Source organism: Sander vitreus, chromosome 11 (assembly GCF_031162955.1).
Source record: "Sander vitreus isolate 19-12246 chromosome 11, sanVit1, whole genome shotgun sequence".
NCBI classification, from domain to species: Eukaryota; Metazoa; Chordata; class Actinopteri; order Perciformes; family Percidae; genus Sander; species Sander vitreus.
In genome coordinates this window covers 2,263,965-2,290,312 of record NC_135865.1, presented here as the reverse complement: position 1 = coordinate 2,290,312, position 26,348 = coordinate 2,263,965, and the positions used below count along the sequence as shown (strand labels likewise).

The window sequence follows — 26,348 nt, the reverse complement described above, 5'->3', positions numbered from 1 at the left end:
TAACTTCTGTTATGATTTGATAATATAAATAACCTAAGATCACAGACACAGATCCAACATCAGAACAAACAATCTGAAAAGTCCAGTGGCCGTGCACTTTTACAAAATGGGACATTCTGTTGCATCCCTAAAATGTGTGGGTATTGAGAAGGTGCTCCTACCCTGCAGAGGAGAAGACATCCATAACCTCCTACTCCAAAGGGAGACATATTGGATCTACACTCTACGTATGCTACAACCTTAGAGATTGTGCCTTTCCTTTAAGTATTGATGGTATTTGTATTGCAAATTGTCTTCTGACTATGAGCTGTTAGAGTCACACTCACTTGTAATAGAGACATAGGAAGTGAGCACACAGACTACAAATAGTGAAAAAAGTAGCTGCCTCAACTGTTGGTTTGACATTGTCTTTTGCACCAAATTGTAACTACTATGTTTAATCTTTGACACTTTAGTTGTCTGTAATGCAGCAGTGAGGTCAGTGTTTTGTCATCTTAACAAGCCCTATTTTAAACTGCTATTTTTTTTAATCTATTTTGTAAACATTGTGTCACAATTTATTAATGTCACCTGCTGAAAAATGTGTAGCCATCTTAAATTGTTGCTTGAATTGTATTTGAGATTCCCACCTGCACTGCCCCCACCAAACTACATGCATTAATTGTAAAGGGAACCAGTGAGGTCATTGTTTTGTCATCTTAATTGCCCAATCTGAATAGTATTTGTATGTACATCTACGTCTGAATAATATTTCAATGTATGTTCATTTTCTTATGATGTGATGAAAACAGATAAGGGTCATGGGTCACTAAAATCAAACACACCTGAGGAAGGCCAAATTGTGGGCCGAAACGTTGTGTGCCTCATTTGCATAATTAAAGTATTTCTTCGGAGCATTAAGCTGTTGTGTGGACTTCACCTTCTTTGAATATTCACCTTTTTGTCCTGCACCAGCAACTACATGGATGTGCACAACATCGTCTTTATTTTTTTGATGCCATGTATTACAGCCATGGCAACAATAAGCATCTTAGCCTAAATAACTGAAATTGAGCAACTGAATGTGGCCTTTCCGGAAGAGTACATTCCTCTTGAGAGGCCACGTTCAGTTCATCATACAAAGTGTGATAGGTTTAGATTTTGGAGCTATTAGCTGAGTGTGGGAATCTTTGTTTGTTTTAAGCTCTGTGACCTTGCACTAGTGGAATCAATATAGCTTATCGCATCACACACAAATACCTACATGCATTTTTAAAAACATTTTGAGCATTAAGCTAATTAAAGATTTAGAACATTCATTTTAAAAGAACGATTGAATTCATCCATGTTTGATTTGCAGATCTCAAGGATTCAAGGATTTTTTTCTCATTACATGTAGACTACACCAAAGAATGAGTAGCTGAATGTAAAATGACATTATGCAATACATATACATAAACATGCCAGTCTCTCTTACCCACTCTGGAACCAGTTTGGGGTTTTTCTGGCTGAGAGTTGGTTCTTTGACTGTCAAAACACAAGGAACTGGTTTGAGATTAGTCACCGGCCCTCAAAACGCCCGGTTGAAGGGGTATGTGTGCTTGCAGCCACGGAAAGAGTCCATTGCAGGGATTAAAAAAAGTCCTCCATAATCCTGAGTGCTCTGGCTCTGCACTGCTTGGTGTGTGGTGTTTCCAGACCCTCTGAATAACATGCCCCTATTCCCATATCTGATTTTGTTTAGTGATTTTAAATAGCCTAGTAAGAAATTAAGTTAAACAAAATGGCACATCAGTCTGGTTTGGGAAAGATAATGATTGGATAGATAGATCAAATATTAGGCTGATGTATTTAGACGACCTTAATAACTAAAGTAGAGTCAACCATAGGCTACTCTCTTCTCACATAGCTAGATGTGTAGCACAAAAATCACAACTTACAAATCACATTGCCAAGTGGAGGTTGATGCATATATGACATGGCCATAATTTGACTGACAGAAAAAATTAAACCACAGGTCTGTGGTTTAATAGTAGCCTATTGTTAGAATAATTATATTATCAAATGATAGACAGGACCACTGAAGATATATTAAAGTTCATTTTACTTGAGAACCCAACAAGGAGGCAGTCGCCGCACTACTGAATAGTACAGACAATGACCTAACGAAAAGCTCCCTACAGCTGCTTTTGTAATACAACGTAGGATGTGATCATCATGATACAGAGTTGGTGTCGTCACTTGTTTATCTGGTCAGAGTCGATGACATCTCCCCTATCTGTTCTGGGAGGGCATGTATGCTCTCAGGAACACACCGTGCTCAGACAAGGACACGCAATGGCTCCATGTTATCTTGTTTAGAGTATTCAGTATAATATTATTCTATGCAAACAGTTTAATAATAAGAGAGAAAGTATGTAAATCAACACCTATGTCATTTGAATGTTAAGAGTTTTATACGAGAAGCCGCCTAGGCCAGAATTGAATACTTCACTTGCACATACATATACTGATACATAACACTTGAACATACATATACTGATACTTAACACTTACATATTGGTACACTTGCACATCCATATATATATACCGTTTTTACAACTTTCGCTGAACCGTTGCCAGTACAGTATATAGTTGTAAAAACGGCAGTCAGGGCTGCCGCTCTGTGGCGCTGAGCAGCAGAAGTACAACAAACAAACTTGGGCCGACGTCATCTGTCCGCGCCGTACGGGGCTAACGAAACGTGGGGAAAGAAGAGAGAGCGAGGTAAAGAGGAGAGTGAAGATTCCCCCACGTGAATCGGTGTGAACATGGCGTCGATTCAAGAACCAGAGGTCCAATTCGCACAGAGATTAGCTTCCAACGAGAAGCCCATTCGGACCAAGGCTATAAAGAAACTGAGGAAATACATAAACGTCAGGTCTCACAACCCAACAGGTAAGCTAGTCTGTTCGCGTTAGCCAGCTAGCTCTGACAGAGCTGGCTAACAACAGCTCAATTACTAAGACATTAATAACTTTGCTTGAAAATTGGTAACATCATGGACACATTAATGGCCAAACCCGACTTGTTGGAATAAACCAAAAACGCTTTTTGAAAGTGAACTGGTCCCAGTCTGACGCGTGTATTCGCTAGCTAGTGCACACGTGTGGAGATAAGTTAGCCTCTAGGCTCATGGATGTGTGCTAGCTAAAGTTATAGCTGCCCACCAATAAACTGTAACGTAGCAACAATAACTGGAACATTAACCTGGTTGCATTACCTGTTGCAACATATTATTTTGTGGTGCCAACAAGCAGTCCACCTGGTCTGTAACAAAGGATGATGTCCACTGTCAAAGTACAAGATTGATCATCGTTAACTGAATAACCTTAGTTGTCTAACTTAGTCCATGTCATTTAAAATAAAGTGAGTAATTATTACCACTGCAGTCAGACAACAGTTTTTGCGTGCAGCTTGTATGTAACTTGTATCCTGGACTTGCAATTGTGTCATATAGTCTTCTGTCCTCTGTACAGGTGGATTCACAGGTGATGAGCTGCTCAAGCTATGGAAGGGTCTGTTCTACTGCCTGTGGATGCAGGACAAACCACTGCTCCAGGTATGCTTTGCTAGTGTGGGCGTGCTTGGCTTACAGACCCATATCTAGGAGAATGGGACGTGGGGGGTGCGTACAGAGAGCATATTAGCCCTTTTCTTTTTTCAGATTATTTTTTTGGGGCTTTTTTCCGTTTTTATTTCAGAGTGACAGTGGATAGACACGAAAGATGGGGGATGACACGCAGCAAAGGCCCCATATTAGCCCTTTTCTGACATGCACTTTATTAATGCAGCTATAGATGGCAAGACATGTCAGTCTCGTGTTGGAATAAGCACCAAGTTGTTTTTCTGTCAAATTCACGTTGGCAATCCTACTAGGTTGCACGTGCTTACATTTCTTTCATACCTTGAATGTGTCCAGTCTGACTAGAATGCCTAAGATTAATATGAAGTTTGCAGCAGCACCTAGTTAAACATGGAGAGAGACAATACAACATAGGTGTTATTCCTAGGGGTGGTACGGTTCATGGAAAAACATCCGAACCGTTCGGTTTGCTCGTCTCGGTTCGGAGCGTGTGTGTGTGTGTGTCTCACAGTTCGTCAGTCCACTGTTAATGTGCACTAACCACTTACTGCTGTAGTGTCCACTTATACACCTATGTTAAAACACTTACTGGAAACGACGAGGGGGACGAGCGTGAGGAACGCAACACATGGCAGCTGATTGGACGAACAGACTCTAATGGCGTCTCGTTCTGAATACGATCTCGTATTTTACGAAAATAATTCACCGAAAAGTGTTTTTTGAAAACATTTTAAGCGAGAAATAGGCCACACAGTTGCTGAATCTGTCTGCTTTTTTGATCGACAAAGGTCAGTTTAAAAGATTTTTGTCAGATTTAGAGAGGCGCCGAGCCGACTGCTCCTTAAGTGGAGTGCTGCTGCTGCTGCTGCTGCTGCTGCAGGTCACGTCACGTGCAGAAATGTCAAGTAGGAGAGATGAGGAAGGCTGCCTGGAGCTGGAAGATGCTCCAGCATCGTGTATATAGTCTGGTGTGTGGGAACATTTTGGATTTCATGTTACCTATGACGACAGCGGAAATCAAACGATAGATAGAAATGTATTGTGCAACATGCATTCAATAATTTTAGCTATATATCATATGCTGAAGTATATTTCTGGAGTGTTAAAGATTAAAATGAAAAAGTAACAAGAACCGAAAACCGTGACCCTAAAACTGTGTTACGAACCGAACCGTGGGTTTTGTGGACCATACCACCCCTAGTTATTCCACCTACTTAGGACTATAATGAATTGTTTACTGAAATGCCGTCTCTAATACACAAACAAATTCAATCTGTGTAGTAAACCAGAACGCATGTCAGACCAGTCCAATAAAATCAGAATGTGTGTAGCAGTGTGTGTATGTATTAGGGGTGTAAATCCCAAGGTTTATCATGATATTATGTGGATTCTTTGGACGACGATACCGTACTTTCTGATATCACAAAGTCTGCCACGGTACGATTTTGATTCAATTCAGGGGCCTGTGGTCGATATACATTTAGCAGCGGTAGTCCGCCGCTATTTAGTTATTGCCGCCACTGCTTCAGCGTTTTATGAAATGTCATGAAGTCGTGATTACACGACTCTGCACAGCCGTCTGCTCCACGAACTCAAGCGAACAGCTCTCCATGAGTCCATGTCCACGCCGTTCTCACCTCTCACTGTCTGTGTTCTTGTTTTTAATGACCGTTTTACTGCTGTAAGGTGACCTTGAGTGACATGAAAGACGCCCATAAATACATTTTTTATTATTAATATAATCCTGTTCAGTCAGCTAACCCTTCTTCTCCCTGATTTGATATCCGTTCTTTAGGAGGAGCTGTCAAACCAAATCTCCACCCTGATCCACAGCTTCCGCGATATTGACGGACGTAAGTGGCCCGCACATGATTTCATAGTCTTGTGTGATTTTTTTTTTAATTTATTTTTTTATATGAGGCACGTGAGAAAAGCCCTGCACTTTTCGTGAAGATGGTGTGCTCTTCTCTGCAGAGTTGTTATACCTGGAGAGCTTCCTGCAAACCTTCAAAAGAGAGTGGACTGGTATCGACAGGCTGCGGATGGACAAGTTCTTCCAGGTCAGTGTGGGGGAGAATGCTGAATGAGTGTTACCTTTTTTGAAAGAGCTGATACAGTAAGGTGCTATCAATGAATGTCAGTGCCAGAGTTGAGGCAGAGCAGCCGGGGGATATCGGACGGAAAACCAGAATACATTTTCTCCATAAAATATGATCCAGTTTCACCAGAATCAGTGCCATAAAGTCACTAAAGTAAGGTAATGACAATTTTAGCGGTTTGGTATCGGCACAGAAACACTGCATCGATCGTAGCCGTTTTGACATGGCACAGTAGGAAAACTACGCGTGTAAATAATCAAATGAATGATGGCTGAATTCCATTCAGCTGCTTCACTTTCAGGGTCCTGGTATTAGCCTAATGTTTATTAGTCAGTAGCCTGGATGCCAGCCGAACTTAGCCCCGCCCACAGCATTTGAGGTCGGGTAGTTCGGTCTGGACTTGATCCGTTGTGGAGCAACTATGCTCCAACCAGAGCTGTTTGGACCAATCAAATTGTCAGGGTGGGCTTTATACGATGATGGACAGATGATCAACGGTAACGTCATCAACCACGTCACCAAAGAGCGCTTGGGTTGAATTTGTTTACAACAAAGATGGCTGCCGCTGGTGTAGATTCCGCCATCACGTCTGTTATAGAAGATATTGACAGCGCACTCATTTTAAAAGAGGAACAGAGAACCGCGATCAAGGCATTTGTCGATCGGAAAGATGTTTTTGCCGTCCTTTCTACGGGATTCGGCAAAAGTTTAATTTATCAGCTGGCTCTGATGGTCGCTGAGAAGATGGGGCGTCGCATGCTCCGTTGCTCTGATTGGTTGTAGGTCTATCCGTTGCTCTGATTGGTTGTAGGTCTATCTGTTTCTCTGATTGGTTGGAGGTCTATCCAATTGAGTGCAGAGGCATTTTCTTTCCTGGTTTGGTTGAAACACGCCCCATAATCACAGCCCAATGGAGCAGTATCAGACTCATATTCTGACTACAATCTGAGTATGACCACGTCAGGCTAATTATTAGTAACAGCTGTGCTTTTCCAACTACAAGTAAAAGAAGGCCTCTTGCATCCCCAGAATTTGATCCAGTATTCATCGCTTTGTCAAACAACTCGCCAACCTTACCTGTCAAATCAGAAGTGTTGATTTTAAGTTCTGCTAAAAGATGTTAACGTTTAGTAGCCAGCTAAGACTCTTTACCGGAAAACCTAGAATAACAAAATAAAACCAATTTGGCTCATATCCTGCTGCTATCAACAGCACAAATGAGTCCCACTGTGCTTGACTAAAGTGACAAGTGGCCTGGGGTGTGACCTGTTTTGACTCTACCCCATTAACAGCTCCATCCTGCCAGTAATGACTCTGTCCAGTAAACAACCTGCATGAGGTGAAGGGCCAGTGTGAGCACAAATGAAGCACAAAAAACACCTAATAGTAGCAAAGTACATTCATTTAAAACAAACTGTTATTGCATCAACACAGTTCAAATAAGTCTTGAGCTTTGAAGATATAGTGTAAGAAAGATTTTGGACATATTAATTGCTTACCAATCTAAATGATCCTCTCTCTCTCGAACAGCTGGTGCGCTTCATGTTCAGACAAACCTTTGAGATGCTGAAGAGGAAAAACTGGGAGAGCTGGTAATGTATTAAAACTTTGTCTACAAAACCAATTTTGGTCACGTTTATGGCATTTTAAAGTGAATATCTGTGTTTGTCGTGTCTCGGCAGTGCGGTTGGCAGGTTTGTGGAGCTGCTGACGGCACAGCTCCTGCAGAGCAGCAGTGGGGCCCCCAGCGGGCTGCAGTTCCACATCCTGGACCTTTACATGACTGAACTGGCAGCTGTGGGTTCAGCAGAGGTACAGCACCACCACTGTTTCCAAGACCTTCTTCGGCTTTAGGTTTTAATTAGGGATGCACCTATGTGAAACACAAGTTGCAGGGCCACCATGAAAAACACAAGTGACGAACAGTGCTAGGCTACTTTTATGACTCATAGACATTGTATAACTTAATGATAGGCCAGTTTAATAACTAAGGCTTATGCTGACCTTACACCAAACGGCTTTTTAAGTGATTTCACTGTCGCAGACTACTTAACCTACAGTATATCGCAATGAAATCCTGAGTTTTGCTAGAGTTGGGGCGTGCTCTCGTCGTCACCATCGTTTGGTGTAAGGTGGTCATTAAACTCAGTCCCAGTCAGTCTTTTTCCCGTCTTCACAATCAGACAAAATCAAACATGTTTGATATTATCGTAAGTTTTAAGTCTCGTTAGTGAAGTTAAATCATGTGGACATTGTCAACAACCAATGGGTGCTCTCCCTCCAGCACCGAACAGGAAGCAGCAAATGGCTAGAGCCGGTGTTGTTTATGGTCGCTAAAGGGGGAAAGTTGCCGATTTTCAATTCTTCTGAAGAGTCATCCAACAGAGTTTTACCGGCAGATAAACGCAGACCTCCGGGTACTAGAGACATTCATCTGCCTGTACGGCAGAACAGAAAATCTGCAAACTTTCGCTTAAGTTACCAGCTAATGCTAGCGGCAGCTAGCTAGGTTGGTGACATTTTTCTAAACAAATCTAGTTGTAGTCTTGCAATGTGTGACCCTGCAATGTCCCCAGTTTTTACATATTATGACCGTCTTTGACATTAGATGTGAGATGGTGTCAGACTTTTGTCTTTTCAAAGTCTCCTAGTGTATGGTAGGCATTATAAAACAAAATATCCTGTTTAGGTTTTTATGACTAGCCAGGGTTTTCCCTGGGTCGGGGAGTGAGAGAACACTAAAGCAGAACTTGGAGGAGCAGCTTGTCACTAAAATAAGAATAGCTGGTCCACCTTAAAGCCAGCCCACCTTAAGTTAGTGAGCCTTGGGTACCAAAACCCGGTGCTAATATGGCACCGGTGCCTAAACGACCGGTATCTACTGGACCGAATAGCGACGCAGATTTCGGTGCCTCATTTCGTTGCCAATTAAATGCCTTTTGCGCTGCTCTCTGATGCTCTGAATAAGACGTTAGAGCAGGAGCATTGCTGCACGTGACGCTAGTTAACACTACACTTGACAGCAGGTAACGTTAGTCTACCGTTAGCTAGTAGCTGGATTAAACGCGGTTAAAATGCTGACAGCTAAACAGTGTAAAGTGTGACTGTATTTCATTGGAGAGGATTCCAACAGCGGAACGTTAAGCAGTCTGCAGCTGCCGTCGGAAAAACAACACAGACGGTGCATTCACTTGAAACTAGTAAGCCTCGTGGTGCATTCAAAGTTATTGTAAAATACCCTATTCCCTATTACCCTTTTTTTATTTTTTTATAAAATATCGATTTAGGCACCAGGCACCGTTTTTAAAAGTATTGTTTTAGCACTGGTATTGTAAAAAACCCAAACGATACCCAACCCTACAGGCTGCGCTGCTAACGTTACATTCACAGCTATAGGGTTTTTGCTAACTTGTTACTCAACGACGCACACACACCTCTCTCTCTCTCTCTCCACTGTGTTCAGGCTGCACTTGCTAATAATTTATCAAAATTGTTTCAGCACTTTGTCATGTGGAAATGCATCAATGCTAACAACGAGCCTTGTGTGGTCTTTTCTTTTCACAGCTCACTGCCGATCAGAACCTGATATTCATCCAGCCGTTCTGCAAAACAGCAGCCAAGACCAAGGAGTAAGTCCACATTAGCTCAGCCTTCTCAGCTTCATTTATTGTAAAGCGGTCTTACACTAGAGACATGTAATTACATACGGTATCGAGCAATTAAGAATGCAGAACAGGTTGTTCAGGAGCTGTATCCCAAGTAAATGACGAGTTTTGTGTGTAGATTGAGAATGTTATTGCAAATAGTCTTTGATTTGGTTTTGTGTATTGGATGCTGGTGGAGTTTGTAGTCCCAGTGAAACAAACATAGATGCAGGTACATGACTGTTCGGAATCAGCTGTTATATTAATGTTTTTCTTCTTTCCTTCAATAATGCCTAACTTAACAGAGATTAAAAACTATCATTCACACCAAATGTTTTATTTACATTTGAAATAGTTTGATTGAAACTTCCCCCACAGTGTTGTATGACAGGGGAGAATACTGTTGGAACTTGTATGTTGAATTAGTTTTCCAGTCCTGAAAAGCGCAAAAAGAAAAGCTAAAGTTTAATATTCACTGTGTAAGAGAAAAAAAAAAAAAAAGTAAAAACATGAGACACCATCAAAACTGCTCTATATTCTTATGCAAGGATGGATGAATTGCCAGCAATAAGTGTTTTTCTTTTAATAGGAATGGAACATTGAACAGTCAAACACAGAACATTAATCCCAAAAGATAAAATTATAATAATAATAATAAAAACAATTGCATAAATAAAATGAGTACTTTCCTGTAAACTGAAATGTCTGATTTGCCTCAGTTTAATAGCAGCATCTACATGTTGCACCTTCTACCAAGGTGTTAAAGTAATACAAAAATGAATAAAAAATCCATTGAAAATAGGACATTTCTGTAAACAATCTGATATGTAACATTATTCCAGCATTTATCTTATGAAAAAACAGTAAATATAATAAAAAGAGAAAAGAAATGTTAAACCCAATGTTGCACAAAACATTCGATTAATCACAATTCTTCACGATGGGCTAATCATTCTTTCAAATCTCAATTTGGATTTGAAAACGATGAATCGTTCAGCCCTAGTCCGTAGGATGTTCAGCTGATATTCCAACAGCGCCAACCCTAGAGTAACCTTCTGTTTGTGACGTTTGAAGAAGAGCTTTGCTAAATCTTAATTCCAGCTTGTTGTAGGCTGCGTTATTATTGTGCACTGAAGCACAAAACCTGTTCTATTTAAATCCCTCACATTTTGATGCTGAGCTTGGGAGTTTCTTTTACCAATGACTGCTTCTCTTGTTTAAGTGTTTCTCGGAGGGGGTTTCAGAGGGACTCCCTGATCTTTCAGTTGTCAGTCTGGTTGAACCATTGTGCAGCCTTTTTGTTCTCCATTCAAAACCATTTGTAAATGGGACTTCCTAAAAGCATAAAAGACCGTTGAAAAATATGGAGTAGTCCTCTCAGATATGGGACTGTAGCCATTCTGGTGCTAACCACTTTCCTGGCTCCTCTCCATCTGCTCACTCTGTCATCTGTTCCTCTTTCCTTTCATGTCTGTCTTCGACAGTCGGTCTCTTTTCAGCGCCATCTGCAACAGCATCTTCAGCACTATTATTGACCAGGCCCCCTTCGCTATTGAAGATTTAATGAAGGAGGTGAAAGCTGAGGCCTCAGACTCCGACTCGGGACAGGCGTCTGAGGACGACGACAAAGAAGACCAGCTAAAAGGGAAAATGAGCAAACCAGTCGCAAAGAAAGGGATGTGGAAGCAGATAAACGGTACATCTCCAGAGAAAATGCAACAACAACAACAACAAAAAAAATGGACTGGATTTTTGTTGGTTAAAACATCAACAATTTGCTCTGTAAAATGTCAAAAGTAATAACAGTGCACAAATGTACTTCCAAGAGTGGCAGCGAGGACAGCGCATAACTAGAGCTGTAACCATTGTCTCTTTCAGTCAAAGAGAACACATTCAAGGATACTATGTTTTGTTTTATCACTCATGTGACCCGGATAATGTAGTAACACAGGTATACAGCCTAATAAGTTAACCAGGCCTCTTTATTATCATAAAACATTGTACTTGTTCTCTTTAATGAACAATATCAATATATTATTAATAATATATACAATATATATAATAATAATATACAATATATAGAACATGTGTCCTCATCAATAAAAAAACAAAGAATTGATCATTGACAAAACACATTTTAAATAGGAGTACAAAACAATAGAATAGGGTATTTTACAATAACTTTGAATGCACCACGAGGCTTACTAGTTTCAAGTGAATGCACCGTCTGTGTTTTTCCGAGAGAGAAATGTGAAGTGCTTAAAATCATGTATAGAAGGTGTCTGGTGGTAAATTGTGCCGTTTCTTTTCAGGCAATATATCAAATGAAGAAGAGGGTGATGATGATGATGATGACGACGACGAGCTTCTTCACTTGGAAGAATCGGACACCGAGGAGTCATTTGATGAAGATGTCGGACCAGTCCTGCAGGTGAGGGCTTTCTCCTTTTTTTTTATTTCTTATTTTGCTTTTGGGATTACTCCTTTGTGGTCAAACTGTTCACTTTGTTTTAGTTTGATGCATTCCGCCTGTCTGTTCTATACTCAGTACTGTAAGTCAAACTCTGTGCATGAACTTTCAGCTCAGAAAAAGCATGTTTACAGCCTGTTAACTACGGCGTATATTTAACAACAGTGCTGCACATTTTCTAAAGATTGGCATCGTTTTTAGATTAAATTGTCTGATTCTAGAGCTCCATTGGTAGTATGAACCTAAATTTGGTAAGACTCGAAGGTCGTTTGAGAAAGGAACATTTAGTTACCTTTTTTGGCTTTGATAAGTAACACGAGGCTGCAGCTGCCCGGGCACCGCTTTGAAAACAAAGTGTTGATGAGTTTTAGGACGCTGTTGCGTTCACAGGTTGGAATAAAATCAGTATGCAAAACCTACAGCGTGGAAGCTAACGTACGTTTTGTGGGATTTTTGTACTTTAAAAGACACCTGCTGTGTGTCACGTAGTCCTTCCTCTGTTGTATGTCCTAACTGCAATGACATAACTTCTATAAAAACACCACGCTGAATGTACTCTGCACAAAAATCATTTGAACAAACTGCCCGAGGGAAGAAAATCAATACGAAAACGTTTTTGAAAATGGCTCGCAATGCAGTGTGTTCTCCAGAGCTTTAACATAAGTGGCTGAGAGTGTAGCGGCCGAATAAAGGTTGACTACTGACATTTTCTGTCTTTTATGGATCGGTATACTCTTGTTAGGATAATTATTTATCAAAGAATGGACTAAATCAATGGAGTTCTCTCAAAGTTCGTTTTTCCTTGCAAGTACAGTCAGTTTTACAGCACGTCAGCGCAAGTACAGAACAATGACTGAAGATTGTTCACAACAGAGTCTTTTTAAAGGAGTTGGGAGTCCAGTTAGTTATTTGGTTCATGCAATCAGTGGCTTTTCTTCTTATTTCTGGTCAGGCCCAGCATCTCCTCCACATTACCACTCTGCCCTCAGAGATGCATCCTGTGCTCTTTGCAAGGTCACTCAGCTTTCATGATTAACACGTGAAAGACAGTAATACTAAAACGGCAGTTTGGATGCAAATGCCTTAACAAAGAAACTGAAGCAAAACCGTTCTAAGCATCATTTTTCTAACAACTTTCATCAGAGCAAAATAGGTTTCTGTTCTAATTTTACCCATCAGTTTGACTCCGATGGTGGACATTTGGAATGGTAATGGATTAGTTTGGTTTCTAATGAGGTGTGTTTGGGTTCTTTGCAGTTTGACTACGCGGCCCTGGCAGACAAGCTGTTTGAGTTAGCCAGTCGGAGCAGCACACCCAGCCAGAACAGACAGAGACTCTACAAAATCATCAGAGTGTGAGTAGATGCTCGAACACTAGTGTGTGTGTGTGTGTGTGCGCGCGCGCGTGTGCGCTCTATTAAATAGCCATTGAAAACTAATAAAAAGACAAATGCAAGTGTCAAGCTACACAGCACCGTTACAGCTTGGGGCATTTTAGGCCTTAGACATGAATGGGGGGGTGAATGACGTGCAGCAAAGGGCCGCAGGTCGGAGTCGAACCCGCGGCCGCTGCGTCGAGGAGTAAATATATGTGTGTGTGTGTGTGTGTATGTATATATATATATATATATATGGGCGCCCGCTCTACCAGGTGAGCTCACTTATATAAAACTGTGCGTAAGATCCTTACTAAAAGTGTACGTACGGCAAAAAAAAATTCAGATTTATAAAACCGTACGCACGCACATCTGTCAGCAATGTTCCCTTTATAAATCACAGATTACACACAGGTATGCGCACGTGAATCAGCCTCTAATCCCGCTCTTTACACGCCCATTTTTAACCATAGTCAATGCAGAGCACCTCGTGAATGCTGATCAGTATGTTATTGACCCTGGCAGTTCTTTTGTTACGCCGAATCCTGACGACTGGCGGGGAAAAGGCTAAAAACTTCTCAGACGCTCTGGAATTGCTGCAAATTGAATTATAATTTCGGCCTGTTCTCGCACAGTGTAGGGAAACCTGATCTATAGACTTACCTATATTAATAATACCTTCCAAAACGGCAGGCATTATGGCACTCGGACGGCTTCGATATACCAGACCTATATATTATATCCAAACAAGCCTTAGTGATAAAGTTGAAGATTATATATAATATTTATAAAAAAAAAAACACTTGCTGTCTGCCATTTCCTTCTGGAAACAGCCGGTTGCCCCCAGGGTGGCGAGTTCCTGTATTTAGACCGGGATGGCACGGTTCCAGCGCGTTGCCCTCTCTACTGGACCCAATTCAGTACATAGATCCAAGAGTGCAGCTTTAGGGAATTTAAATCGGCATATTAGCCAGTCATGGTCCCTGAAGCCTCTTTCTCTCCTGATTCTTCCATTGGCGTAGTCCTCCTGCAGGGCCATCATACAGCGTTACCCATGGGTCAGAGTTTGCGTGGAGGACCGCACATTCTTCTGTCAAGTGTATAAATCACGACCTTTGCGTGGGAAGTGGCATACGCACATTTTCAGCCCCGTTTTGTGCGTACGCCACATTTATAAATGAGACCCCTGGTGTTAATAAGAGCAGGGTTCCCACACACAACCTGCAGACCTTCTCAACCAAATTAGTTTGAAAGAAAATGCAGCAATATCTTTGAATTGCATATATACATAGCGTCACAAATGACCAAATATTAAGCTTGCATGAACATTTGGGTTATGCAGCGATGTGTTAGTTGTGATGTGGCTCAACACTAGGGCTATCGATGACTATATATTCAAATTGTTTAAAAAAAAAAATCAGATTCCAGTATGAAAATTAACAAATTGAGAGCATCAAATGTTTCAGTCAGTGCTTTTACTTTTGTGAAGGTAGTATTGATAGAGCTGGAAGCAATTTGACTTATCAAAGCTGCCAAAGGAATGATCACAGCCCCTGACTGAAGTGATTGCTGCTCTTTTAACTTTAACCTCTTAACAAACGGCTCCATTTTCAAGGTCTAAATGTCATACCCAAAATTAAAAGTGGTACAGCTCCCATATACTTTGACACTCAAGGGTGTGCCTTGTATCATTGGAAAGGACTCAAGTTTTTGTTACAAGTGTCAGGGTGATTCTAGGCCTAACTGACAGTTACAGAGGCTAGAATGGAGGGTTTATATTTCCGTCCTGTAAAATTATTAAAATACACTGCTGTAAACGCATCTAGTGAGATACAGACAACACAATGTCATAGCCACATGTCTCAGCTTACTACAGAAAGAAGCCAAAAGACTCCAAAAAAGGATTTTATATGAATTTATTTACATTACTACATATGTCTGTGCGTTTTTCTGATTTCCATTTGAAAAGTGCAAAGAAAAAAGCCAATAAAGTACAAAATAAAACACTTCTCAAATACACAAACACACCCACATCAATCATACACATACTTGAAATAACTATATACATAAATAAGTAATTATACATTGCACAGGGTGTGATATGCTTATAGGAGGCCCTGTTTTTGCTTTGACACAGCTCCAGCCATTACAGGGTTAAAATTTCAGGGGCACATTTGGTCTCTATCGACTTGTCTGCTCATTGGCTAAAAATGTAGATTGGTCTTATAGCATTTAAATCTAACTGGTCCGAGCAAATGTCGCTCGAGTGCACGTGGGCTCAGATTGCGTCTCCATTGGTGTATCACAGGCAAACCTGCACCGATTGGCTTATACCAGGTCTCTATGGAAACCTAAGAAGTCAGTGAATACAGTGAGTTAAGAGGTCTGTGGCCCACCAGCCAATCAGCATTCAATTAGCACAGCGGCGTGTAAGGCTGCATTCACACCAAATCAGACGTTACGGCAATGAGGTTTGTGATTCGGTCACATTCAAATAAGTCTGAATGGACCTTTGCTCGTGGTTTAAATCCTAGCTTCCTGTGGTATTTATCCTGCACCATGATGATCTCTGCTGAAATCCAAACTAATGAGTTTTTCTTCTTCTTGTCTCACCTTGCTGTGTGTTGAAATGCAGTCTGCGGGACCTCAATGAAGGTAGGAGCCGATGATCCCGCCTGTCTTCACACTTAGTTTGATATTCATGGCCGAAGAACAGAATTCTTGATCTTTGACCTCGTCTTGTCTCACTCTGTCTCTGCCTTGACTCCCCTCAGGCATCTTTCCTCAGGATGAGTATCCAGAGGAGGTCTCCACGGATGAGGATGATGAAATGTTCGGCAGCAGGAAGAGGATGAAGAGACGAGGGCGTCGCATGGAGGAGGAGGAGGAGGGGGAGGAGGATGAGGGCGTGCCAGCAGCCAAGAAAAGTAAAGGTATCTCATTGCCAATGCAATATTTTTAAATCTGCTGTGGAATTTATGGAGCCCGGAAATCTGAAAAGAGCAGTTTACAGCTTTAGTGCGCAACTTTTTGATATTAAAAAAACGTCTGTTACATTCAACCCATTGCCAAATAAGCTGCAAGAAGCTAATTAAGATTAAGGCTTGTATCGTGTGGACGCCCCGACAACAAAACTGTCGGCGCGTCCACGTGATACAAGCCTCCCGTGACCGCGTGCCGCATGAGTGATGCAATCTTCCGCCAATGTCATTTTTGGTGAAGACGAAAAGCAGCCGGGACGTTTGTCAGAGGCAGGCAATTCACGTCAAACATTACAGACGATGAACAAAGCAATAAAAACACGAGTGGTCGGCTGTGTGGGGCAGCTGCTCTACCTGCAAGGGAATAATATATTCCTCACAATCATAGGTAAGGTGTATTGAAGAATAAAACATCAGCAATAATAAACTTAAAGTAAGCTCTCTTTGCAGTCCTTCCAGAAAAATACAGAGTTTTTTTTGATTGTTGCGGGCAAAAATCCTTGATTATGCGTCACGTTTTCTTAAGAAATGCGATGGAATATGTGAGATATTTATCCAGTTTTATGCGATGAAATTGTGGGAACTCGCAAAAATTGCGGGAACTTGTAAAAGCTGTGGTTTGATCGTGGCTTCATCGCGGGGTTTGCAGCTTTTCGATGATGATCACGTCGCGTAATTACATCACTTCATAACGTTCCCATGGCAACGGAGGAAATTGGCTGCTCTTGTGTGAAGTAAACGCAACATTTTTCATCTTTCTGCTAAGATATACTGTATGTGACTTTTTTGCAACGAAAATGCGGGGATTATGAAATCATGCAAGCCCCGCATATTTTGCGCGGAAATCGGCAATTCATGCGGCGAAAGTACGGCGTATTTGGAAAAAATGCGTCTCCATTACATAATCATTCCACACATGCTCGCTAGGGTTGGGTACCGTTGACATTTTTCCCGGTACCTGAAATTCGGTTCCGGTACCCAACGGTACCTTTTTCCGGTACTTTCCCTCTGTAATAACAAAAAATAATTTTAGTTTTAAAAATAATTCCAAACCTATTTATCCTATTTACTTAGAACATGTTATTTATTTAGAACATTTTACACTCCACACAAAATGAAACCCCTCCCTCTCCTCTCCCAAACCGGTCCCTACAACCCATTGAATCCAATAATTATTAATTTCTCACACTGCACTGGAACTTTTATTCTTGCAGTTGTAAGTGCACAGACAGTTCACTAAAAAGATTGCTTAGAAAGACAGCAACGGCCACGCACACAGGCGGGCGCCACGCCGGAAAACAGCCACGACCAGCCGAACGCCATGCAACCAGTAACATAGCTCGAGCACAGCGCTGGCCGCTCGACAGGCCGCGACCATCATTGGCTTCAAGGCTAGTTTTGATGCCATGCTTCCTGCTTGTTAAACTTTATTTTTTTTACACTCTTTTTGTCAAACTCTGCACATCCTTCTGCACAGTAAAGTAACAAAAAGCAAAACACAGTTTTTGAGTGGAGGCGGATGAGTTATTTTAGTAAATGGACCACTTGCAACAAGCCATAAAGCTGTTGCAAGATGACTTTTCCGGACTTTATTCCGCTTGCAATGCTCTGATTGGCTCAGATGTTTTCCATGTGCCGGAAACTGCACAACACCAGACCTTAAGAAACACCTGTAATTGGACACTGTAACTGCAACTTGGAGGTTGCCATGCTTTTGCCATTTAAAATCAAAAACTTCAAAGTTTAAAAAAAACAAAACATAGGACATTAGGTGAGTTGCATCTGTCTTGAGTAAGACATGGCTGAGCGATTGGATTGTGTGACAATTGCTGAGAGTATTGCCTGGGCATGTCAGACTGACCCCCCCGGTCATGGCCGATCACGTGAAAATCGGCCAATTCCGGTCACTAGCCGGTCAATCAGTGCATCTCTATCTTTTTAGAAATGAAGAAATTAACTATATTTTGTCTCCATGCTCTCCATTTAATCATGTCTCTCTGCTACTTCAGGGAAGAAAAAGGAGGCATCCACACTCAACAAGCAAAACGAGGAGTCGGTGAAAGATGACAAGGAACCAGCTGACCTAACTGCAAATAATGAAACCAAAAAGAAGAGGAGGAAGAGGAAGAAGAAAAAGAAGGCAGGGCAGGGTGGAAGTGCAGGTGGTGAGGAAAATGCCGAGAGGTCTGAACAGGCAATTAAAGAGACCGAAGGAGGTGTAGAGTGTTCACAGACGGAAGATTTAGAAAAGGAAGCGCAGGCAAAGCAAAGCTCCATCTCATCTGTAGAAGTGACAAAGGCTGCTACTCCCGAGGGCCAGAGGGAAACGCTGCTCGTCTCCAAAGTAAAGAAACAGCCTACAGTTACAGTCACCGAAGAAATTAGCCAACCCGCTCCCTGCACGACTGACGACAAGGACCAATCGGAACAGTTCTCAAAGAACAAGAAAAAGGGGGAGACTCCTGAGCTCGAACCCGTGGCAGCAGAAGAGCAGCAGACTGCTGTCCCGACAGAGCCCGAGACATCCTCTAATGCTGACGCTACGGTCTCTGGGAAGAAGAGAAAGAAGATGGGCCTGAAGGCTAAGTCCCAAACGGATGAGATTGTGGCCAAATCGCAGCTCAACGCAGAAGCAGAGATCATACCAGTGAGTAGTGAGGAGTCGGCTGAAAAGAATGCACCAGACATTGACGCTACAACCCCCGCCAAGAAGAAAAAGAAGAACCTGAAGGCAGAGAAGAATCTCGCGGAGGTTGAGGTCGAAGCACAAGCTAACGGCGTCGGCACAGAAGTCTATTTGCCATCAACACGTTGTGAGGATCCAGAGGAAGGCGGCCCAAGCACCGGACTCGAGAAGCCACCCGACTCTGCGGCCACGTGCAATAAGAAGAGTAAGAAAAAGAAGCTCGGGACTGATGTAGCACCACAGGTTGAGGCCGAGGCCCAGTTCGACGTAGAGGGAAAGCACACGGACGCTGAAATCACATCCGTCCCCCTTAAAAAGAAGACAAAGAAAAAAGGCAAGCTGGTGGATGCAAGCCTTGACGCTTTACCTGCTGCAGACGAGAGCACAGTAACCCCACTGAAGAAGAAAAGGAAAAATAATCCAAAAGAATCTGGGACTTCAGCCGCGGCGGTGGATGCTGAGAAACTGCCGTGCGAGGTCAGCATGACAACGCCGGCAAAAAAAAAGAAGAAGAAGATGGCGGTAGCCCAAGTGGACGAGAAAGATCCCGCCCAGTCGCCGGCGGTTGGCAACGTTGATGCAGAGCTCCCCTCGGATGAAATGGTCTCTCCCTCTGGGAAAGCGGTCAAGAAGAAGAAAAAGAGGAAGATCCCTGTGGTGTTTGAGTACGAGGCCGATGAGCTGGAGGCGGCTGCGCAGGAGGCTACGGCGATCAAAGGCCTCGCAGAAGAAGAAACTGTTGCCAAGAAGTTAAAAGTAGGCGGGGTGAGTGTTGAATGAGGTTAAATGGTTCAGAGGAGATGAGACTGAATTGCCTATGACTCTCTGATAACACGGAGACATCATTAACTCTGAATCCTTCTCCGTTTTCAGGATGTGGGAGAGCCAGCCACACCTCTGCGCGCTAAAAAGTCACAAAAGAAGCCGAAGACTACCTCAGCGTCTGACTTCGTCACCTTTCAGAGCAACGCTACGGTCCCGACACCACTCTTTTGCAAAACCAAGGGCAGCCCCAGCCCCCCGCTGTCCAACAAGAAGGTAAACGTCAACAACAGTCCGAACTAAGCGTCAAAGAGTTCACACAAATGTGTAATCTGGATACTTAAGACTCCACTATGTTCACCAGCTAGCTGCTACCTTTGTCTGCTGTTGGGGGCTGAGCAGGTAGTGTACAATACTACTGCTGCTGGAAATGAGCACCCCTCTCACATTACATGGTCATTTGTTCTATTTGTTCTAATCTATTGTTAATGTATAACCTTGAAAATGTTTTTTTCAATATTTTGACATTTTTGGCACTTTTTTTTCCATTACCACCAGTATATTCACCACTAGAACTAACTTATTAACACTAGTTTTACACTTATTTTTGGAATGCCTGTTCAATGAACCTCATTTATATGAAATTATCTAATTTTTGTGTTAGAAAAAAGTTGATGATTTTGACTAAAAGTTAAGATCAGAGGAAGGAAGGTAATGGATAATCTGAGATTTTAGTTTAGTCAGGATAATGCTATAAAAGTTAATTGAAAAAACACCCAGAATTCAATGAAAGTAAAGATCTGATCCCTAATTTCACTTGTGAATTTTGGGGCGATTTGGTTGAAAGAGAGCCAAATGTCTAATGTAGAATCTTATGAAAACAGGTCAAATTGGACCCGAGGACAACAGGAGGGTTAAGATTGTTGTTGGGCTGTTTATGCATTTGTATTTGATAGTACAGAGACAGACAGGAAGGGGGAGATGGGGGATGACACGTAGCACCTGGTGAGCTAGAAGTCGCCCCTTGAAAATGTTTTGTGAAAAACGAAATGCATTCAACACGTTTGTCAGGCTTAAAAGGTATGCACGTTTTCTTTACATGAAAGCACTTCTCAGCGTAGCTTATGTTGCCGATACTTTGGTGACTGTTAAGTTAGCTTCCGATTTGCACTTCCGGTTCGGCAGTTAAAGGAAATTTAGGGGGTTGCTGAGTGACTGATCATCCCACCGATTTTTTGCACCTCTTACGGTTGTGTAAGCGTGACATTTTAAGCATTAAAGCTGGTTATTCAATCTGAAACTTTAAGGTTTCTGAAAGCTTTAGACCACATCCCCAACAACTACAGACCCATCTCCAATCTCCTCTTTCTGTCCAAAATTAGTAACCTCCCAACTCAAAACCCGCCTGGACTCCAACCAACTCTACGAACCATTTCAATCTGATTTTTAGATCCCAACACTATGCCCACTCTCAACGTCCTAATCTTACTCTGCCTCAGTGCTTCCTTCACCATCATCAATCACTCCATCGTCCTCCCCCGCCTTGACTTCTCCCTCAGTATCACTGGCACTACCCTCTCCTGGTTTAAATCATACCTTTCTGACCACCACCAGTTCATTATTATCAATAAATCCCACTCTTACTCAGCCCCAGTCTCTCAAGGTGTCCCCCAAGGTTTAGTGCTCGGTCCCCTCCTCTTCATCCTCTACATGCTTCCTCTTGGTCACATCACACGCCAACATGACCTCCATTTCCACTTTTATGCCGACTACACCCAGCTCTACATCTCCACCAAATCCATTACTGCCGCCACTCACTCCACCCTTACAAACTGCCTCGCGAATATAAAAACCTGGATGCAAGCTAACTTCCTCAAACTCAACAGTGACAAATCTGAAACCCTAAGCCCCAAATACCTCAACAGATTCTGCCATAACTTCTCCCTCTGCATCGATGGCTCCACTGTTCGTGCTTCCACACACGTGTAACCTTGGTGTAATCTTTGATTAAGGTCTCTTTGAACGCCACATTAACCATATTACAAAAACTTCCTTTTTCAATCTCAAACATATTACCCATCTTCGCCCCTCCATCTCCTCAGCCGCTGAAACGCTTTTCATCACCTCAAGACAAGACAAGGATTACTGCAACAGCATCCTGTATAGTATAGGTACTGCTCGTCCACCAAAAAGCTCGACAAACTACAATACATCCGAAACTCCACCTTCTGCCCTTCTGCTCACCCTCCCCCCAACCAGAGAACACATCCCCCGTTAGTTCTTTAAAACCTCCACTGGCTCCCAATTCAACAACGAATCCAGTTCAGAATTCTCCTCATCACCTGCAAAGCCCTCCCCAATCCGCCCCCTCCTACCTCGCTGACCTCCTGCCCCGACATGCCCCTACCCGTAACCTCAGGTGCACTGACGACAAGCTCCTCACCCTTCTCACCGGGTCCAAGCACTGTGACATGGGGACACAGGGCCTTCTCCATCGCTGCCCCCTCTCTCTCTGGAACTCTTTCACCCAACACCTCAGACATTCTCCTTCAGGACCCGCCTATTCATATCTGCTTTTAATCTGTGATCATTTCTTATTTCTCATAGCTGTAGTTCTATTAAGTATAATTTTACTGATTGTACTGTTTTTGTTTTCATATGGAGTGCCTTTGAGACATCTTTAAAAGTGCTATACAAATAAATGTATTATTATCGGACCAGGTCCAGATCAAAAACCCACTATACCTAAACTTGTCAAATCAAGAGTACATAATCCCAGATATGCTAAAGTTTCTTTAAAACAGTTTAAGATTTTTTGAAACCTTTTTTTGTTTTTGTTAAAATGTAACCAATAAAAAGCATTCCTTGCTGAGGCTATATTGAGCGAATGGCTCATTTGGATTATTTGGCGGTTTACAAACACAAAATAAGGTATCATGGAGGGATATTTCACAAAAGCAGAATGCAGGAATCCAGGCAAACAGAAAAGGCGAGGCTTGACCTCGTCTAGTCAGCGCATGCTGGCCTTGTGCGTTTCACGTTGGCCAAGCCAGGCTGAGGAGGCGACTAGGTCAAGCCAGGTGTTAGTAATTCAGATTAATGCTTGGTCAACAGACCACGAGGTCGAGCTCTGAAGTAGAGAACAGTATGGGGTAATGCAAAAAAAAATGGAGGATTACCAATTTAAGTTATGTTTCCCTTAACTTTACCCGTAACTGCCGAATCGGACGCCGCAAATGGAAAGCTAAATTCAGCGCTGTGATACTTTGCCCACCTGATAAACTCATTTTTCATATTTACTTACCCTCCAATTATGTTTGCGCTGCTGTGTTGATGCATTTAAGTGCTATTAGTGTCTGGCCCATTTTAATTAGCAGATTAAACCGACTCATCAGACTGACTGGCTGCAATAATGAATGCAAAGAAATACCTCTGTTTATACACACACACACACACACACACTGTACTATGAAAATATGCTCCTCGGTCATCAAAACCTGAGTACTTTTTGTTTTTACAGAATCTTTAGTTATGTTTTGATGGAATACAGCCCCTGCCTGTGGTCAGGTTGAGTGAAAGATTTGTCCTTTCTGATTCTCTCTCTCTTCATTTCAGCTCAGTCGTCCTCTGATGGTTAAAACCTTTTCTATGTTTTTATTCCACAGAAAAGTCAAACTCCCAAGTCGGAATCCAAGAAGGTGACCTTCGGTCTCAAGAATAATAAGACAGCTGGTAAGAAATTGGATGCAGTTTGATATTTATAATCCATATTAAATCTGTATTCAATGTAAATAAAAAAAAAAAAATGGGATCACTTGTTAAGTCAAAACATTCCAGAAGTGTTCAGAGCACACTGTACAGCCTGTCTCCAGTTCATGTTGCAGGATGTGGAAGTTAGGGAAAATAGCTCTTTGGATAGACTTCATTTTGTTGTCCTGAGTAACTCACTTGATTTGGGAAACGCTACAGCACGACAAAGTCAAACGTGAATAAAGGAGAAACGGACAACGTGGTAATGAATACAAATCCACAGTGTACAAACTCGCTGCAGCCTCTAATAACTCATTTAATCCCACTGTGGAGGAAATGGACGTGGCTGCTGTGAAGGATCAGTAACTGCCCACAGTGATTGACACTAGACACGTAGACAACGGACTAAAAGAAAAGCGTTGGAAAGAAGTTTAAAGTGCTCATATTATGCTCATTTTCAGGTTCATAATTGTATTTAGAGGTTGTACCAGAATAAGTTTACATGGTTTAATTTTCAGAAAACACCATATTTTTGTTGTACTGCACATTGCTGCAGCTCCTCTTTTCACCCTGTGTTCAGGTCTCTGTTTTAGCTACAGAGTGAGACCTCTCACTGCTGGAACATCTTTGTTGTCAGTCGCACATGCTCAGTAGCTAGGTAAGATCACATCATCTAGCTAGCTGTTTGTTTCTACAACTTCAGTAGTACAAGGCAGGATTAGCTGGGAGACTTCTTCTAAATGAGGGTGCACCTTTGTGTGGAATACCTGCAGAACAGGGACATGGAAGTAGTTCTTTTGTAGATTATGGTGAACTAGTGTGTGTTGTAGCAGTGTTTTGACATTCAGAATGAGCTAGCATGCTACGGTTAGCCACCTCGTTTCGGCTAGTGACGTAGAAAGCTGTGCAGATGTTGACCAGCTCACCCAGAGACTGAAGGCAGGACACATTCAGAAACCGTATCTCACTCAGAACAGCACGGATGGATGGATTTTTTTTCCAAGTTTGTATGTGTGTGGAAGCACCAGAGACACAAAATAACACCTCAAATCCCAGAAAAAGATGTTTTTTTTCATAATATGGTTATTTTAAGAAAATAACGTGGCATAAAAAGTAAAATAAAATCTTTGCTTGTTTAATTGGTTTTAATTATAAGCAGTGGCAGACACTCGTGCCCTCCCATGCAAACTCTGCTCAGGTTTTTGTGGTGTGAATGGATAGTCGACCGACTGGGCCGTGTTCTAGTAATAGTGACGGTAGTATGAACAAGAGTTAATTGATAAGTCCAACAGAAAATGAATTGCCAACAATTTAGATGACTGATTAATTGTTTAAAGGACAATTCTGGCGCAAAATGAACCTAGGGGTTAATAACGTGTACCAAGTCGACTGTTCTCTGGAACATGTTTTCATGCTAATCGAATGCGTCTCTAGCTTGAAACAAGCTAGCGCAAACCGCTGATTAGCTTGTAACGCTAGCCTTCGAGGAAGCGGGTAAAGTAAAAAGAAATCACTATGTCTATACCACTAACAAGGCTCAAAATCATTAGCATTATGCTACTGTGGTAGTGTGGTGCTATTTTGAGCCTTGTTAGTGGTATAGAAAGAGATTTATTTTTACTTTACCCTCTACCTAATCTAATGATTACCTAATCAGCGGAATTTCAAATGAACTCAACTGTGATAACTATGGCTAATTATGACTCACTGAGTAACCATAGTAACACATACTGTATGCATGCTATAACTGAGATCATATTCTCAACTGCTGTTTCCAAAGTCAAGAATGACCTTTAAATCCTCAGCTTAGTAGTATTTTTTTTAGCTGTAGTTTGTGGTTCTGTAAGATTAATAATAATGTTCTAAATCAAGTGAATGTCTTGGTAACAGTGTTGCCTGTACCGCTTATCTTGTCATGGTGCAGAGTTTAGGAAGACCGATCGCAGCCTTCTGCTGAGTCCAGACGGGTCATCACGAGTGCCCTTTGACCCAAAGCAGAAACCTAAGTTTGGGGTCTTAAAGTCTCCGCCCACACCACTCTCTGCCAGAAAGACCCCCAAGGCCAACAGGAAGACCAGCTCCAATACTCCAAAGAGCACACCTAAAGGACGACCCACAGCAGCAGACTTCTTCTAACACCCCCCCGCTGACAGACTGTAGATAACAGATGTAATGCTCTCTGTGAACGCGTCAATGGACTGATTTCAATTACATCCTCTTTTGGAGAGATATATATAGAAGTATTTTTATGTTTATCTGATCAGTGTTGCTTTTTGCCTCTTTGAGTGGCTCAACGTTTTAATAAAGTTACTCCTTTTTCCAGTGTTATCAACTTGTGTGTGAGATTGAGTTTGATACAGCATACATCAAAAGAAATTATACACTTTACCAAATTATAAACGCAACACTTTTGTTTTTGCCCCCATTTTTCATGAGCTGAACTCAAAGATCTAAGACTTCTATGTACACAAAAGAACAAGTTCTCTCAAATATTGTTCACAAGTCTGTCTAAATCTGGCGCCTCTAAAATGTGCAGTTTTACTGTAATGAGGCGGGGTCCGAAAACCAGTAAGTTTAAAAAAAAAAAAAAAAAAAAAGTTGCTGGATATTGGCAGGACCTGGAACATTTAATAATTTTGTTGAGTGTAAGATCTTAAGGAGAAAACAAAAGAATAAATCATGAAGTGTACTCCATTTTACAAAGTTTAGACAAATGTCTGAAGAGCGTAAAACAAAGAATAGTAATATGTACCTCTGTTTAACTTTGAGTCATTTTTATTGTGAAAAATGTGCTCCTCAGACAGGATCAGGCTGCGGTGCGACTAGTGCGGTGCCCGTTCAAAAATCATGCCCGTTTTGCTGCTCCACACTCGCGCTGCCCTTCCTCGGGTCCTGGTCAACACACACCATGACAGTCTCTTCACATACCCAGGTCACTACTCTCGGTCAGGAACCTGGCAGATTCAGATTCTACTC

General features: G+C 42.0%; 1 protein-coding gene across 1 annotated transcript; it reads left to right on the top strand.

The window, feature by feature from the left end:
• The first annotated feature begins 2,688 nt into the window (after window positions 1-2,688).
• On the top strand, window positions 2,689-25,700 carry LOC144525952 (uncharacterized). Its single transcript, XM_078263031.1, has 16 exons — window positions 2,689-2,916; window positions 3,498-3,580; window positions 5,400-5,457; window positions 5,579-5,664; window positions 7,234-7,295; window positions 7,386-7,515; window positions 9,268-9,332; window positions 10,832-11,043; window positions 11,660-11,778; window positions 13,075-13,172; window positions 15,829-15,848; window positions 15,968-16,126; window positions 18,184-19,625; window positions 19,734-19,898; window positions 23,288-23,354; window positions 25,297-25,700. Exons 1-16 carry the CDS (start codon window positions 2,790-2,792, stop codon window positions 25,506-25,508), a joined length of 3,105 nt encoding a protein of 1,034 aa, XP_078119157.1. The 5' UTR covers window positions 2,689-2,789; the 3' UTR covers window positions 25,509-25,700.
• Window positions 25,701-26,348: the final 648 nt, after the last annotated feature.